This window comes from Glossina fuscipes, unplaced genomic scaffold (assembly GCF_014805625.2).
Source record: "Glossina fuscipes isolate IAEA_lab_2018 unplaced genomic scaffold, Yale_Gfus_2 3, whole genome shotgun sequence".
Taxonomy (NCBI): Eukaryota; Metazoa; Arthropoda; class Insecta; order Diptera; family Glossinidae; genus Glossina; species Glossina fuscipes.
This window is the reverse complement of record NW_023998417.1, coordinates 9,638,281-9,656,749: the sequence shown is the minus strand read 5'-3', so window position 1 is coordinate 9,656,749 and position 18,469 is coordinate 9,638,281. Positions and strand designations below refer to the sequence as shown.

The 18,469-nt window shown below is 32.2% G+C and overlaps 1 protein-coding gene across 1 annotated transcript in view; it reads right to left on the bottom strand.

Annotated features, from left to right (window-relative positions):
- Positions 1-18,469, bottom strand: part of LOC119634529 — a 113,692-nt gene that overhangs the window by 53,982 nt on the left and 41,241 nt on the right. Inside the window, exon 2 of the mRNA XM_038028754.1 lies at positions 3,340-3,544. Coding sequence (XP_037884682.1) covers positions 3,340-3,367 — 28 coding nt within the window. The 5' untranslated portion in view covers positions 3,368-3,544. The remainder of the gene's footprint in view (positions 1-3,339; positions 3,545-18,469) is intronic.

Genomic DNA, 18,469 nt, shown 5'->3' with positions numbered 1-18,469 from the left:
ACACACACACGCACACACACACGCACACACACAAACATTTACATATGTGTCGATACGATATACCAAACCCCTAATGTTTACTTTTAAACGTCTCCTTTTCTTCCTCTTCTTCTTCTTGTTCTTCGTCTATTTTTTTTTTTTTTCTTTTAAGACACTTTTTTATGGCATGTCTTTCGAATTCGGGCGTAAATCTGCTTAGTCTGTTGCCTAACATAAGTGAAAAGTTCTGTCAACATAACAACTCAAGCTGAAGCTCTAGCATTACTGAAAAGGGCGAATAGCAGGAAAATCACCAGAAATTTGTTTACCATTTAAATTTGATTTTTATCCTATTTATCCTTTAGAATTGTTGCAATTGAAAGGATTTGTTACATTTTTCGATATCGACATGTATGTATATATATATGTATGTATGTATGTGCGTATGCATGTGTATGCACGTAAGGGTGTGAATTTTAGTGTTATTTCTTATATCATTACCAGCATATAACATGTAAGTACGTACACACGTGTATATTGTGTATGTATGTATGTATGTGTGTATGTCAAATGTGTTTTAGCCATGTGTTGTGATTTTCATGTGACAACGTTTGATTTGATTTTAAAATTACCTTCACATCACAGCAGGAATTGATAGCGATATTTTTCACTCGACAGCGATGACGATGGTGACGTGTGTGCGTATAAATATTTCTTTTTTATTTTATTTTGTTTTTTTGCATAGCGGAACTAATTTGCTGACAAAATATCGTAAAATAATATAAACGAAATCAATTTTGATTGAAAATGTAAATAGATATGTGTTGAAATGGTTAGCTAAGTAAGGCTTAAAAATCGATAAACCAAATAAACAATGCTACGATGGATTTAAATTCAACTCTTTAATGCTAATGTAGGGATTTTTTTTTTTTTTTTTTTGCTAAAATGTCCTTTCAATAAATCCTTCAATTTATCCAGTAATCAAATTTTTTATTTAATTATGTCAAAATGTTTGTGTTCTGTACTTATTACCCTTTCTTTTTAAAATTTTTAAACGTTTGATTGCTTTTTTTATCAAATGATATCTTACACAGCCAGTAATGATTGTTAACTTAATGTTGATGCTCCCTCGACCTTTCTTATATTGCTTTAGTAAGCTTTTTGCGTATCTTAAGTGAAAGAGAAAAGATCTCAGCTGATTTGTGAACCTAGAAAATCCCATACTTGTTCGCCATTATAGTAACACAGATCGCTGCTGACATAAGTCCATGGGTTTTTTGTGACAGCCAATGCTTTACTTCATGTCAAAGTTTTTGAAACATTAGATCATTTTTTTAAATTACTTTGAACGGCTTTCTAAAGAAGATGACCCTGCAAGTATTGGTTACACAGTCAATTTCTTTTAAACCTACTCTTATAACTATCATCGGGTTATAGAGAGTAGAGAGCAGAAATTCCACTAAATGTCGACATTCTTTTTCAGCGCAAGATTTTAAACCGATTCGATCAATAATGTTTCTTTTTAATTTCTACACGATTTCTGTATTAATAATCAATTTTTGAAAACTCCTCGGATTTGCAATTGTCGACAAAATCTTATGATTAAACCTATGTTTTGTCAATGCCAATAGTTTTCCAACCTTTGAAGACTCTCTTTCAGATCAGTTAACTCTGCGAATATCGAGAGAGTACGCGGAGAACATGACTTAAAGCGATTGAACTAACCACAGAGTCTATTTTTAAAAAACAACTAAGGCCTATAGCGTCGGTTGATAGTGTTCATCCCGATTTTGTTTGTTTGCTCTAAACGAATTATAATGATAATAATGAATGAAGACATGAAGCAGAATATACATAACTGGATTATATAGAGACTAAGACTGAGATAAATAGAAATAAAAAATGAATAAAAAGTCTTGCACAACAAGTGAGGCACATTGCCACCAATATATTAAAATGTCGCATGATTGACGGTATTGATCTGAACAGGTGGAAGTACAATTGTTAAAAAAAGTGTGGAGAACGATGTGACAGCTTTACGATATTTGAAACTTTGATGATGACTTTTCGGCAACGCAAGCGTCGCGAACATATCATAGGATTGCACCAAGTTCTCTCGTTTGTTATTGTTTTCATTTTTCTTAAACTTTTTAAAAATTATTGTTTTGAAGTAAATTGATATTTAAATGCCTTTTCCTCAAAAATGTTGCAGCAACATTTTTTTTGTTTTTCTACTTCAATTCTGAAAAAAGTTCACACATTGTAAAGGTTTTAAAAATTGCACACTCTAACATAACATAAATTACAACAAATGCAAAAAAGAAGAAAAAAAGATGCATACGTCGAATGAGGCATATTTCCAAATGCAAATAGGCTTTGAAAAAGAAAACAAGCATCATGTTGTGTTATACAAACACGCGTCTAGCATACGCGTACAAATTTGTTTTGTTCTCTGATACCATCAGATATATTGTACAATGCAGTAAGTTGTCGTATCATGACAAAAAAATTTCTATTTGTACAATTTGGTTAGTTTTCGCTTTTTTTTTTTTTTTGTTTAAATTTCTTTGTCAAAATGATTGTTGTTGTTGTTGGTATTGTTGTTATTGTCCTTGTTGAATGCACATCAATTACAGTTTATTGTTGCAGTTGTTAACACGTACGTAACGTATAGCATAAAGCTTCTAATAAAAATTGTAGAAAAAAAAAAAAAAAAGAAAGAAAGAAAAACAACAGAAACAAAGCCGAACAAATGGTATCTGAAAATATATTTTACGCTGAATTATTGATGTTGCTAGCATAACAAAAAAAAAAAAAAAATTTCAACTCCTGTCAGTCAATTGCCTAAAGTTGGAATATTCACCGCGCGAGGTTTTACACTGACACCTATAGAAGCCATAGAAAACTTACTCTAAATGCTTATAGATATGAAGCTATAATAAATTTCACAATTTGTCAAGGCCATTAAAATGGTAAACTAAAGTTCAATTGCACGTAAAGTGAAGGCGTAAATCAAAAAAAAAAAAAGTGATAATAAATTTGTTTTTTTAAAGGTAGGCACAAAACGTTCACATATAGTTTCCCGTCTATCTCTTCAATTGTTTGACTTTTGTATGCAATTGCTATGCATTTAATGATAAATATTCGTAGGCTTTTGTATTGCACACACGCACACAAAACACACACATACACTTATACATGTATCATATATATATATATACATGTATCATATATATATATATATATATATATATGTATCATATATCCATTCATGCATTTGTTCATTCTTTTGTTCATTCATTCATTCAGTTAACATTCCACATGAATTGCCTTGAATGCAGTTGATCATCATGCACTCACCTGTGAAAAACCACCAATTTGTTGCCATTGATTTAACGACCGGTCTGCTCTGCTACGATACTGCACCGTTCGTCTGCTTTCGTGTCTGGCAACTGCCAATTTTGGCAATGGCTTGGAAATGATTTATTACGGAAAAGTGTGCGGTCGGCGAATATTCAAATTTATATTTCTTGGGGCAAACACATACAAGCAAACAGTCAATTTTCTAGAAAGAGAAAACGTAAAATTTTCAAATTTTCAAAAAATCTTTGCAAGAATTATTTCATTTATATTTAAGGTAATATAAGTAAATTATTTTAAAAATAAGTAAAAATACTATAATGGGCCACAGTCTACTATTAAATATCTTATACAACTTTAGTTAACACTATGACAGTATAGACGGATTTTTCAAAACAAGGCTTTATGTGGGAAGTGAGTGGAAAAGTGGTCCGATCTGAACTATTTACGATAGCATTCTTCTTTGGGCCAAAACAAGTGAATCTACCAGATTTCGTTAAAATATCTTGAAACTTACGGTCAGAAGACAAGTTGAACTGGTGTTAACAAGACAGAAGGACGGACAGACAACGCTAGATCGATTCAGAATCTCTGCGCAAATTTAGTGTAGTGAGCTGATTTCCTATTTTTTACAAGCCTGCAGTAAAACAAAATTATAATTTTCAGTAACTAAATCCACTACGTATATAGGTTAGCCTTTATATTTCTCTTTTAGTAGCGCCACGAAAGCATAAATATTTCTAAGATAAAGCACTTTGGTATGCAAACATCTTTTTACCGCGCGTTTAAGACACGTTTCCGATCCCAATTTGAATGGGAGCATATCGTTCAATCAAAATGCTTTGGCTTTGTAAATTCATGCTTTTGTCAATTAATTACAATCATTTTCAAAATTCAAATTAATTTTGCTTTCTCGGTATCGTATTCGTATTAGAGTTCCCTGGAACAACATATGTATTTAGCGCTTTATCACGTGTTCAATAATCCTATAAAATATAAGTAATTGAGTCAGTTTGCTGTACTTGTTGTATTATATTCGATTATTTGTTGAGCGTAATTTAATGTAATTTACGCTTGTCACTTATGCCAAATTGCTATTTAACGCACACAATATTACCTAGGGAGCAAGTAAGAAAACGAATGAAATTGAAATTGAGATCATACGCGATTTCAATTTATATCAATGCGTTATGTAAACCAATGATATATGCTTGGCTGGCTGTATGACTGGTAGTAAGATTTCAGTATATTTTTGTGTGAATATTATTAAAATAAATATGAACTTTGTTGAAAAAATCCTCAAATTCTCTAAATTGCAAGCTTTTGTCTTAAATTCATTGTGTTTTACTTTTATCGTGACTTTATTATTACACTACATACAATTCGGTATGAAAATAAACGATTGATTTTATTGCTTACTCGACAGATTTATGAATTTTAACTTTACAAAGATAGAAATCAACTTGCTTTACGAAAAAGTTTAGCAATTTAGCAGCAGAATATCACCTTAAAGCAAAACTAAAAGTTATTAATCTATTACCTTTGCTTCAAGCCAGATGCTTGCAGTAGTAGTAATGTGTTAAGTAAAAAAGAAGATAAAAAAATTTACTACGTATATGTATGTAAGGATATTTTCAAAAAAAAAAAAAATAAATAAAAGCAACGGTCAGCAAAATGACGCCTTCAATTTCCGGTTTAGCTAAAAGTTCTCATATTAGCACAACATATGTTCAACACATGTATCATCAACTTATAGGTAAAGAGGAGGTGCGCATCTATGTGCGAGTCGAACATGATAAAAACAGTGTAAAACTTTGTCGTCATTTTACAAACTTGCTTACGAACGTACATGAACGAACGGTATACGCATTCACACAAACTGACACACACACACACACACACGTAGACGCACACACACGTAGCCGCACACATTATAGCAACAACAAACGGATGTTGTCGATATTCAACTAATGGCTCAATGACCAACATACACCATTACCTTTTGCACTGACTGCCAGTGTTAGCTGTGAAACATTTTCACAATATTCCCCAACTGTTCTATTGTCTATGTGTAGTATCTCAAAGTGTAGTGTCTGCATTTATGGCAGCTTAACACTATAGTAATATAAACATAGATACATACATACTTTTTTGTATAAGAGATTATCGTTCTCATCATCATCTTTTCTACATGTGTTGTATAAGCGGATAAACTTTATTGCACTTTTGTCTATCTATAAGTTTTCCAATATGAAAGTTTTTTTCTTTATATATCCTCCGAAATTGTATGATTTATGCCTTTTTTTTTGTGTATATATGTATACACTTTAGGTGTTTATGTGTTAGAATCCGGTTTCTTCTTTCTATGTGTCTTCAACAAACCTCATGCTGAACGTATTGTTTTTCTAATGTTTCTTGTTTTTTTTTTTTTTTTTTTTTTCTCTTCTCTTATTGTTTTCCGAATTTATCGATTACATTGAGTTATTCAATTAGTAGCTATTAGTGAGGTTATAATTGGTTTAAAAACTAACATAAAACGTGAGATGGTTATATTTCCAAAGTAGTTTATGCTTCATAGTAGCAAATGGGCAGCAAAGCCAACATGTAGGGCATAATAATATCACCTTTTGTTCATTTTGATAAGTTTATGAAAAACAAAAAAAACATTAAAAAAAAATGAAAAGTTCGGGGTTTTCCAGTATAAAAACTACAAGTCTTAAAAAATTTATACATTTTTTGTATTCTTATCATTTCCGAACAAGGTGATGAAAATGTGGGATTTTTCTGACGACAATCCTTTTTTCTTTTGGTCTCTCTTACGTTGTTAGGCAATAGAAAAATGAAAGCAAAAAATTTTTAAAATCTTTAGTTTAGTTAGGTTAGTTTGCAAGACTGATCTTTAAAAATACAACACTGATATTCTTCTTCTTCCTTTTCTTTTGTTTTGAGGAAATTGCGGCTATAGAATTAATAAATTTTAATTTAGCAAAATAATCCCACTTTACTTGCTTCAATGAATGAAGGCTTAAAGTAAGGTAATTTGAAAAACTTGGTTTTCAGAAAATGGGTTTAACAGTTTCAGGCCTCTTCGTGTATCCCATATGTTTCAATTTCTACTTCACGAATTCTGCTTTGGCTTTGTCAAGTTATCAATGACATTGGAAATAGCTGCAATAGCGCTTTACTATTGGGTTCGCAAAATAGGCTTCTTGGTCTATCTAAAACTAACCCTGGTACCCTACAAACAAATTTATTATTGATGGATTTCGTGGTTGAGATTTCATGTGTGTTTTCATGTAACTACACGAATAGAAATGCGTACACGATGGTCAGTAAATCCGGGAAATGTTGAGAAAGTCTCAATCTAGAATAAAGAGAAAACTCTACGTTGGAATAAATTTGAACTGACATAGTCTTGAAGTTGATTGAAGTTGAGGCTCGATTCTGATTCTTAGCGATTCGTACCATTAAGGTTTAGTTAAGAGTTTTTCTTCTCTGGCCTGTTATCTTACCTTGCCTCGTTCATTGCCTTCAATGACGGAAGGGAAAGAAATGACGACATTCGAAAGAACACCTTTCACGTTTCAATAAGAAATCTTGGAAAAAATTGAAATCTGTATGCATAACAATCTCAACGCATATGCCTATAAGATATTTATAATGGTTGACGTACTAATAAGAATTTCGAGAAAGCCTATGATCTGTCTCCTCTATCCAATGAAGAGCGTGGCAATAAGAGTTGAAATCTTGAACATTTGCTTGAACAAATGAAGACTAATGTCGGTCTATGTCTCCAAGCAAAAGACTCATACAAATCATGCTAGGAAACAAATGCTTTTTCTTTGATATACCAAATTTTCGTAAACTATATTTTCGGACAATTTAATATTAAATTTGTAATAAGTCAACAGAAAAAGAGAAGACATATCAGACGAAGGTACAATTATCTTTTTGCTTTGCATATGTTTTCCATAAGATTCTCGACAAGAGTAAGTTATCACAAAAAGCATTTCTTTAGCTACATCTTCTTTGAATTTCCTTATTCTGTTTTTTTAATGGAAAGTGCTCGACTGCGCATTTTCAAATTATTTATTTATTTTTTTAAATAACTCCATCTGTTTTTTCATCTGATTATAATGAAGCCCCAAAAATTACTACAGATCGTTGGCAGAAACGAATTGATTGAAAGAAATATGTCTTCCCGTGTGGTAAGTGCGGATGTTTTTTCTCTCGTTCAGCTTGCTTGTGTGCAGATTGAAAATTGTAAATTTACATAATTACACCCGCTCATTAGCATTATAATTAACATAGGCATTAAGCAGCTTTTCAATGACAGCAACAGCACTGATAAGCGTACAGTTACTTAAAAGCAGACAGAACTTGGCAGGTGGTTTTTGTGCCATCTCGTGTGATAATCACAAGCAAAATAACATTTGCCACGTAATAAATTACCGCAAACAAGCTAAACACACGCTGAAAATATTATATTTTATAAGTGTGACGATGTGTGTGTGCGTGTATATATATATATATATATAAGTATTATGCAGTAAGAGTAAGCAAGTTGATATAAAGGAATATAGCGGTAGTGGTAGACATAGTAGAAATAGTAACAACAGCAACAACATAGCAATGGCAGCATGAGCCCACTAATTACCGTACAATTTGTGGTATAAAATACGTTGTTGATTTGTGAGTCAATTAAAGTCAAAACCAAGCCATTTTAAATGCCATTTACAACAGCAGCAGCAGCATCAGCAGCAGCAACAACAACACAATACCAACCATAGGTTACTGCTATCGAGTGATATAAAGGAGCAACTAGACTTGCATAATATCTGCCTACTTTATATAGGAGATGCTGTTACCGAACTTTATTGCACAGGTTATTGCATATGTTTTGTGCGTGTGTGTGTATGTGTATGTGTATGTATCTATAAGTGTATAAGTGTATGCATTTAAGCAAAGGTTGTCACTGCTTTCAGTTTGCTCAACAACGTATATGTATGTGTTTTCATTTTGGCCATTAACGTGAAGTATGTTCCAGCCGCACAACGACTTTTCAATGAAGGTGTTTGCCATATGTTGCAAATGTGCAGTTATTTACGGTTTTAGGTTTTAGTGCTAATTATTAAGTGGTTGGCAACAACCGCAATGCCACTCTGCACAAAAAAACAACATTAAAAATTGACCAAATAATTTAAAATGAGTAACACGTTCAAAAGGTAGATGGCCTAATATAAATATTCTTCCATCGAAGATAATAAAATGGAAATTGCAAGTCATGCCTCAGTCTTTAAATTATTGTTTACTTTGGTTTACGCAGAAGAACACAAATACTCAGCGGGCTTCTCTTAATATCACTCGGCGATGAGAAGATGATAAATTATTTTGAATTAAACTCTAACATTCCGAGAGTACCATCATGCTTGGGTGATATCAATGGTGTTCAATGTCAATCGAGCTTTACATCATTTATGATCCACTTTTTGTTATTTATGTTCTTTTTTGATCATTTATATTATTTTTCCAAAGGAAAATGTTTGATTACATACTTTAATCCCTATCGGTACAGTGTAGATGTCTTTTATTTGAATTTAATTTATTTACGAACACAGTGAACACCAAAATTTCTTATTTAGATAAACATTACCTAACAAGTTGCTTGCAGCGATAGTAGAAGAAGAACACCTTGTTATTTTTCGTTTCTTTTTTTTTTTTATATATTTAATTGAATACATTAATGACGGTGATGGTGACAAAGAGATTTTAGCTTCTAGAACTGAAATTCATTAAGATTAATGAGTTTTCAACGTGAAAACATTAAAATTCAATTATTTTTAGCGGAGAATAATAAACACTTTCAGAAATTATTGTCAAACGTGATTAATTGCGATTCGCGACAATTTTAAAGACTTACTATTGAATTTCCTCGTCCCACCCTAACCCACAAGGAAAGAAATTTATATTGGCTTCTTCAAAAAGTGTATTATTTTGGGCTGATTTAACACTCTCATTGACTTGTTTGTCTGTCCCTCCATCCGTTGCTTTGTCAACAAAGGCTTGAAAGTTGACATGATGACCGTAAAGTCCATCTTTAGTAACGCATAAGCATTAACGTAGTAAGCAAAAAAAATCTTGTATCAGGCATTCTATAATTTCCCTAAAAAGACTATTTCCATTGAACAAATTGCTTTCCATTAAATGCATTAATATTTTTGATTTATTATAAAACTTGAAAGTTATTCGATTCAGCAAAACAAGCTTAGGAAGGAGATAATCAAAAAAATAATTCATGTAAAGCCTTGAAATATTTCTACTAATATTTCTATTTCTATTTGTACTCTTGCTTCTATTTATGCTCTTGCTTCTATTTCTGCTTCTATTTCTACTTCTATTTATATTTCTACTACTATTTCTGTTGTCAGTACTAGTTCTATGCCTACTTCTCTATCTACTCTTATTTCAATTTCTACTAATATTTCTATTTCTTCTTCTTTTTCAATTTGTGTTCCTATTTCTATTTCTATTCTTATTTCTATTTCAATTTCTTCTATTTCTGCTCATATTTCTACTCCTATGCTATTACTATTTCTATACCTATTTCTACTCCCGTTTCTACTCTTATTTCTATCCCTACTTCTATTTCTATTTCTGCCACTATGTCTATTCCTATTTCTACTCCTATTTCTATTTCCACTCCTATTTCTATTCTTATTTCTATTTCTATTCCTACATCTACTGCTACTTTTATTTATATTATATTTAAATAATGCTTAGACTTTGACTTAGACTTAGACTTCATCATCATCATCATTGACTTTCCCAACAAGGCGCACATAACTATTTTTTTCTTTTCTTACATTTAATTTCTCGATTTAGTGCATTTGATAAAAAAAAAAAAAACAAATGTTATAAAATTCATTGATTTTTCACAGACAATTTCCTACGTAATCGTTACCTTAAGTATTTTAAATTGTCTACTTATGTATCTTTAACCTACGCAAAGTCTTCTTGTTAGTCTATGTGGTCTTTTTTTGTACATTTTCTGTCTACCACCTAATAATGTTCTCTAATAGCTTTTGGCTTGTTGAAGTTATTCTTATTTTTTTTCTCGGCTTTGTACAGGATGCAAGACTCGTGTAACATGCGGTGCAAAAAATAAAAAGAACTGAAATTATGACCTGAAATAAAAATAGTCTTAGACATCGTGAGGAGCAGAAAAAGTTAAAATTTAATGTTATTATCGCTAATGGTGCGATGTAATTGCTATAGTTGTGGTTTATGTTAGTCGGGAAGGAAAACATGTCGTTTTTTTATTTTCTTTAAAAAGCAAACCAATGCGACATTTGTATGAAAGAGTTTAAGTAATTTTTTAATAATATGTTGAAATAAAGTTGTTCTTCCTTAAACAACATCTATATAATATCTATGTATGATGACCAAGCTTGCTAAAGTCCATTAGAAATTTTTTCTACCTTTTACTTAGATGAAACAGTGTTTGTAGTTTTTGTTATGTAAGAATTGCTAAGAAACTAACAGTGATAATCCTTTCCCTCATTTGTATGAGTTTTTAATTCGTCATAGCTTAAGAACCTAGCGGGTTTTTTTCCGCTCGGCTAGCGTTGGAAACATGATTCTTAACGGAGTAGAATCGTTTTTGAGAGAGAGAACCACAAAACCTAAGGAATGCATGATTGCATCGCTTGCCTACGTTTAGGATGTACACTCGCTTGTGGTCGCTGGTTGATTGCATGTTGCTGATTACAAATTAAGTGAAAAGTTTTTTTTTTGTTGTTTTTTTCTTTGCTTTCCCCCACCTCTAACATTTTCACTTTGGATTTATATTTCAGATGACATATTATGCTTTTACGTGAGGTCTTCACGATGAAATAACATCGAAGCGTGTGTAACACCACAGGAGTGAGTGACTTGGCGCCAGATTTGATGTTAAGGTTATACTATGCTCTCAGCCAATTCAAGCTATATATGCACATACACATTCTCATATAAATAAATATGTTTGTAAGACATAGTAAATGATACAGTCGCCTTTTCCAGTTAATGTATTAAGCGTCTTTTCATTGGCCTTTTTTTCTCTTTTCCTTTTTCGAATATTTATAGAGACTTGATTTGGGCTAAACTAGGCGGTGAGTTATTAAGAATTAGGTTTGTTCTTAGCGTAATCGCGTGTACGCAAAAACACTGTTGCATAAATCTGCGCAGTATCTGGATCCTTAACTTTTTGCCGTATCTATTAACAAACTCCTTGGTGTCATCCGAATCAATATCTTACACTTAGCAAGATCTAGTCTATTGGCAACAACAAAAACACAGTCTTCTGTTGGCTTTGCGTGCTTTAAAATGAAACACATATCTTTTGCTTTTCTTCTCGGCCCTACGAAAGTCATCTCAGATTAATGAATTGCTAATGAAAAGCAGACACATGTTGGGAATGGGTTTTATGTTCTTGATCAGATAGAAGGAAAAATTAATTCGTCTCTCTTGCTACTACGTCTACCCGATTAAACTTTTTTAATGCCGCACAAATTGTGAGCACTTTTTTTTTTTTGCTTCTTTGCGTAGCTTATAAAAACTTGAATGACTTGACTTTTACGAGCATATATCCCTTTACGATACGACAATTTCTTTTTAGGAGAAAATTTCTTCCTGTGTATTGAGTTAATAATTACCAGGCCATGTATCTATCTATTCACATATACGTAGTATGTGTAAATGCACACATACAAAGAAATTAAATTTTAAGCTTTAGAATATTATTTTAATTATATCTTAGGGACAACCACTTTTCTGCTGCTCTTGTTGCGACTTATTTGTTTGCTTCCTTTTTCATATTGCATAGTATGAATGTCTGATTTGCCAAAACAATTAACTTCCATAAGACTAGAACTGAAGGAAAGTAATAAAATTGTTTATAATATAAACAATGACCGATAAAATAATTGAAAAGAATTTGAGTACATAGCAGTCGCTTAGTACTTCAACAGACGATATCATGAATTTAAAAAAAAATGTTGTTAATCAATTTTTGAAAAATATTAATAAATTTTTCAAGTTAATTATTTCTTAATTGTTATCGGTTTATTTTCGAAAGTCATATAAGAAACAATTTTCATATTCACGCATGAGCATTATTCCGATTTCTCTCTTGTTTTGCTCATTCTCTAGGGATTTAACAATTATTGTAAATTAATATCAGAAACCACCTGAAGCATGAAAAAAAACTCTACTCAGGTGTATCTATCTGTCTGTTTATAACAGACACACAGCATACACACACAGCAAATCCCTTTCCTATCTATCGTCGCATTTATGTTTTCGACTTTAATGCGGCAATGGGAGGTGTTTTGCATTTTCATTCGTCAGCATTTGTTGTGGCATGCATACGAAAAATGATGAATTGCGCACACTTGTGGTGAAAAATGACAAACAACTCACACGAACCTGGATGAATGCAAGCGAGCAAAATCTTATATTTTTTCTCTTTTGTTCGTTTTTAATGCATAGAACACATATATGGATATGTAAATAAAAATTGTGAAAGCGCTTTACCTTATTGGGAATTTGGATACCCGCCGACTAGATATGTTATTCATTAATCGGAGGCGTTTCTGCAGTGCGAGAAGGAGCGTCTTTGTTCTGAGCTTGCATAGGTTCATTACTTACAAGCTAAACGAAATATGCTTTCGGAATTAGCTGCCGGTGAATAAAGCGTGGATCAAAAAATAACTTAACAATAAAAAAAAAAAAAAGTTTATGTGGTAAACTGCGAATTCCTGTAAGGATACAAAGAAACCTATTTCCTTAAATAGAACGGAGCCGAAAGACACGTGATTTGAATTGATTTTATAAAAGTAAGCATGAAACTCTTTCACTAGATCACGTAATGTACGGAAACCGAAACGAACTGTGGGATTGTAGGAGAGGTTAGCTTAGTTAGTTATAATATTCCGCAGTGACTTTGGCTCTGCTTTGCTGAGATCGACTTTTCTACGCGCTCCATATATTTTTTGTGAGTTCACATTGTTTTCCAACTAAAATGCAAGTTTCATCGAGAATAAGGGTTCCCTGTACCATACTCAAAATATTTGTCCTATCGTATCGTAGACATTCTATCTAGATGTAGTCACACCGCACGGTTGCCACACTGTCTCGATCTAAGTGAGAACCACAAGGAACGACATCTCAGAATTTTATTGAGGAACTTTACAGAGGGGTAATATCGAGCGAATAATTGAACGAGTATGAAAATTATATTCGGATATATGCACATTTGTATATAAGTATTTATTTTTAAAGAAATAAAAACAAATGAATACAAGGACGATGTGGTCGCTTACTCCCATTTTCCTACAGGTGTTGTAGGGTCATTCATAAAGCATATAAAGAAATTTTTATCGTATTTTCTATTGTTGGAGTTCGTAGGCAAAAATTTTTCCTTTTTTGTTTTTCAAAACATAGAGTGTCCCAGTTTATGTTATAGAGAAGACAAACTCCTCCCCTCCTTTGATTTGTTTTGGCCACATTTGAAAACGATAGCTTTGTATTTAGCATAGACGGACTGAGAAACATGCTTGGATCATTTTTTAATACTGATTAAGAATTTATATTTTTTATAGGTTATATTCGTTCTGGGTATTATGAGCGCTTTAATGGGATAAGTGTGTCATGGTCCGTTGTCGCTTCTGGTGCGATATATAGTTGACATATTAATTTGAAATTCTTTTCTTGAAAATTTTGTGAAAGATTGAATTTAAATGAGAGAAGCATATGATATCTATTTAACATCTTCCGGCATAATTAATTAAATCCTTTAAATTATTAAGTAGTTGTGCTTGGGAACTATGTGTGCGTATATTTGTGTATGCAAAGCTCATTTAACACTTTATAGTATTTAGTGTTAAAACACTAAAATATAATTAAACACACAAGACTTGCATAGAATATTAAATTTTATAGACATTGAAACCTAATCCACCTGTGGTTTCACACATAATCTCACATAAACACATTAACGCATAAAATATCTACAGCCTATATACGTATACGCAATTTAAATGCAAGCATTTAAAGCAACAAGTTTACAATGATGGTTGAGCATGACAAGCAGAGTAACATGTATGAATGCGAATATATGTCTATGTGTGTGTATGTGTTTGCAAATACAGATTCACAAACATTTTCAAACAAACACATACACACACATATTTATATATATACAAAACGTTGACTAAACACGTTTACATTTCATTAACGCATTTTGAAAGCAATTATGTCACACACACGTATGTATACAACATGCATACAAGTCGTCCTACACTACAAACTACAAATATTGTTATATAGAATTTGCACATCTCTCTCTATCTCTCTATCTCTCTCTCTCTCTCTCGTTATGTGAATGTTAATAAAACTACTTTTAGTATGCAGTGTACCTTTGTGTTTCGTTGGCTGTTTGGCGTATGAGCAAAGAGTTAAGTGAATGACATGTAGTTGGGGAACTAAACTTTGTTTTCGTATATTAATGTATATGAAACTGTATGTATGTATGTAAAATTTGTTTGCTATTAATTTAAACCTTCCACAGAATAAAGTGATACAACCACAAACAAGGAAAATCCACTTGAAATTACTGGTTTCTCTGCAAGTGTGAGTGTGTTATAAATACCACTAGTTAACAACCAAGTAAACAGTACTTGAAATAATATTATCAAAGGATTTTTTTTTGTTTTTTCGCTTTTTTACTTTCAAGTTGCTTGTGGTAAACATTAACACGTGCGCTCTTGTTTACTCAAGTCTATGAGAAAGACAGTGGCAAAGTAAAAATCTTTGATATGAAAAATTTAAATTAAATCAACAATTCACTCAATTAACAATAGAGTGACAGCAGAATAACCTACCATCCTGGCAATTCGTCGTATGCAAGCTTGATGTGAATTTATAATTTTTGTTAAGCACAAAAACTGAAAATAATACACGAAATTAGTGTATTCTCTTCTCTCTCTCTCTCTCTCTCTAGTTCCACTTAAAATTTTGTTCTTCATCAACTTTTTCTATTTTTTGTTGCCTCTAACGTTCCTAGTTCTAAAATTCAACACACTTTTGTGCTTTTATCGCTCTATTCAATAAAATTTACTTTCACTCACATTCAGTTAACTTTTGGTGTATTATTCATCTTCTTCGTCGTCTTCTTCGTCTTGTTCATTCACATGTTGTATGTTGATTTATATATATATATATATATATATATATGTCTTCACATGTATGCATATTGCAAGTATATATGGACGTTTGTGTGTGTGTGTGTGTGTCTGTGTGTGTGGCTGTGTGGCTGTGTGTGTGTGTTTACTTACTTTTAAAGTGTCAACAGGCATGTTATCTGTCACACCATCTTTCACTTTTGTCAGCAGTTTAAACAATGGCCTCTTAATTATATACCGTTGACAGTATGAGTGAAATTGTCCGGGATAAAAGTGAATGGCATTTATGTTATATATGTACATATGTGCATGCGTGTGTGTGCGTCTGTAAGTATGAAAGAGTTGAATATACTTATATGTGTGCCTTTTGCATAATAAAAATTGTTAGACATCTTTCTGATGGTAGAACAGAATTTTATAGCGACTGTTAATAGGTGAGTAGTGATGAAATTCTCGATTTTCATTATAAAGGCTATCTAAGAATTAGTTGTTTACCTAATAATTCTTTTTTTGGATTTTAATTATTGGTAGTATAATGTATGGATTAACTTGCATCGCTAGCCCGTCATTAACTGCTATAAAATGCTATGATTTGATGTTTAAAGTACAAATAACTGCGATAGCGTACTGCGACGATGCAACGGTTTTTTTTTTTTTTTTTTTTTTTTTTTTGGTTATTTACTTCTTTACCTATTTAGTTGTGTTCTCAGTGCTTTGCTGCTTCAAATAAGGAGGAATACGATATTACGAATTCACGAAAATACTATCCCGTAAAAGCGTTCATTGCTACACAAAGAAAGTGATAAATGTGAAAAAAAAGAATTCCTCTACCAGAAGCCAATTAAAGTTAATTTATTAAATCAACTAAACTAAAAGCGAATGTTGGATATTATCCTCTTATTAAGAATTAGTATACACACATACGCAGAGAGAAAGAGAGAGAGAGAGAGAGAGGGAGAAAGAGAAAGAGAGACTTTGACTTGCGAAAAACAAAATAAGAAAGCTTAAGGAGAAGTAAACACATATACACACAGTACACACTAATGCTATGAGAGCCAAGTTACAGAGCGTGGAGTTGCTATTGCTAAGTGATTCCTTTAGCTGCAAAACCATGAAAACCACACGCACTAATTATTAATTTAATTATATTTGAAGCAAACAAGAAAACAAATATAATAAACGCTATATCTACACGTTAGGACGCATCTCTGATACCCATCATCCAATTGCAAGCACGTTCGGACATCCAAAATATACAATTTTAAGCTTAATCCATGAATTCAAACAACTAATGCAATCCAGTTTAGTCAACTGTCAGTCAATAAAAAAAGTTGGGCTGTAAATATTGCAAAGAACTTTCTCGGTGTAATAGCGAGTTTTTTTTTTGGCTATTACTAGTGCGGGTAACGCATGCCTACTCAAGCCATCTCAAATCGCGGTCCTCCACATTTTTATCAAAATTTTTTTACGAGTGTCCACACTTCAACAACAAAGGAATGAACAAAAGAGACAAACGGATCCGCCTATATCGTCACAAAATTTTGTACTGATCAAGAATAACTATAGTTGTAGCTATATAATAACACTAGTTAGAGGCTTTTCTGCCAAAGATTCCTGGTAGTTACAAACGAGAGAATAAATCTAGTTACCGCGCACCATTCATTTATGCGTTTAAATATCCAAGACTTGTGAATGGCGTAAGTGATTATTGGCAAATAAGAAAAGAAAAATTGCAGATTAAAAAAAAAAAAAAAGAAACGATACTTTGTTTAATGGCATTTCAAAGAGTTTCCTCTTATTCTGCATATATGAAAAGAGAGCCGAAAGGTTTATTAGCCCTGGAACTGCCGAATTTTTGATTGTCATGTCATTTGAAAACGGATTTAAATAAGTTATCCACAGTTGCTTCATGTCTATCTAATCCGTTTTTCGAGATATCAACGACATGTCCATGATTCAATTTGTTTCACTTCTTTGCAGGGTTGCCATAACTCGAGAAAGTCAAATCAGAAAGTTGGGTCCAGTCGATTATCAAGAGTGGGTTAAACGTGGGTATGGCATTGATAAAGAAAGGTAAGGACCGCACATTTTTTTTTTTTATTGCTCTTTGGAGATATTTTCGAAAACTCAAATATACTCTAGGAACATTTGTGTACTTGATCCAAAAATGGTGTCAATTAGTTTACTAATAATTCATTGAATGATTTTTGATACTTTGAGCGATTTTTGTGCTTTTTAATATCATTCGTGTGAGTGATATAAATCGATTTAGAATGCAATACTTAATAGCTACCGATTTTTCTTTGTCTTCATTTCATGCTATAGATTTAATCCCAAATCCAGTTAATGTCAGCTAAGTAATTTTCGTAAAAATAAATTCTCTAAAGAAGGAAAAACCAAATGTGCATTCGCAGGCTCGTCAGGCAGGTGCAGGCCGATGAAAACGATTAGAGGAAAAGCAAGCTGGGATTAGAAATAAAACCATAAATTTAGGTAAAGTAACATGCTTGTGAAAATGTATATAAATAGAATTTTTGTGGAAGGGAGAGTTAGTCGGGCAAGAACATTTCAGCTGAGAACTTTGAAGTGCATTTCTCTTGTACAAAAATATCCGCGATCTAGTGATACGGACTGTATCTTAGAAAAAGCGAATTTCATAACAATATCTTAAAATGATAGAATAATGCTTGCTTGATTCTTGAGAAATTTAAATCACTTAATAAATCATTTTACCTATCTAGGCTACGATCATAGCTGTTTTCTTCAATTTCTGGAATCTATTCATTTGTCTGTTTGACATAACAGTCGAAATGAAATTATATTTCAAACTCCATTAAATATTCATTTCGCAGCTACAGGATAGAAAGCATAAAATCTAAAGTATATCTAAAGATGTCAATAGTGTCTGG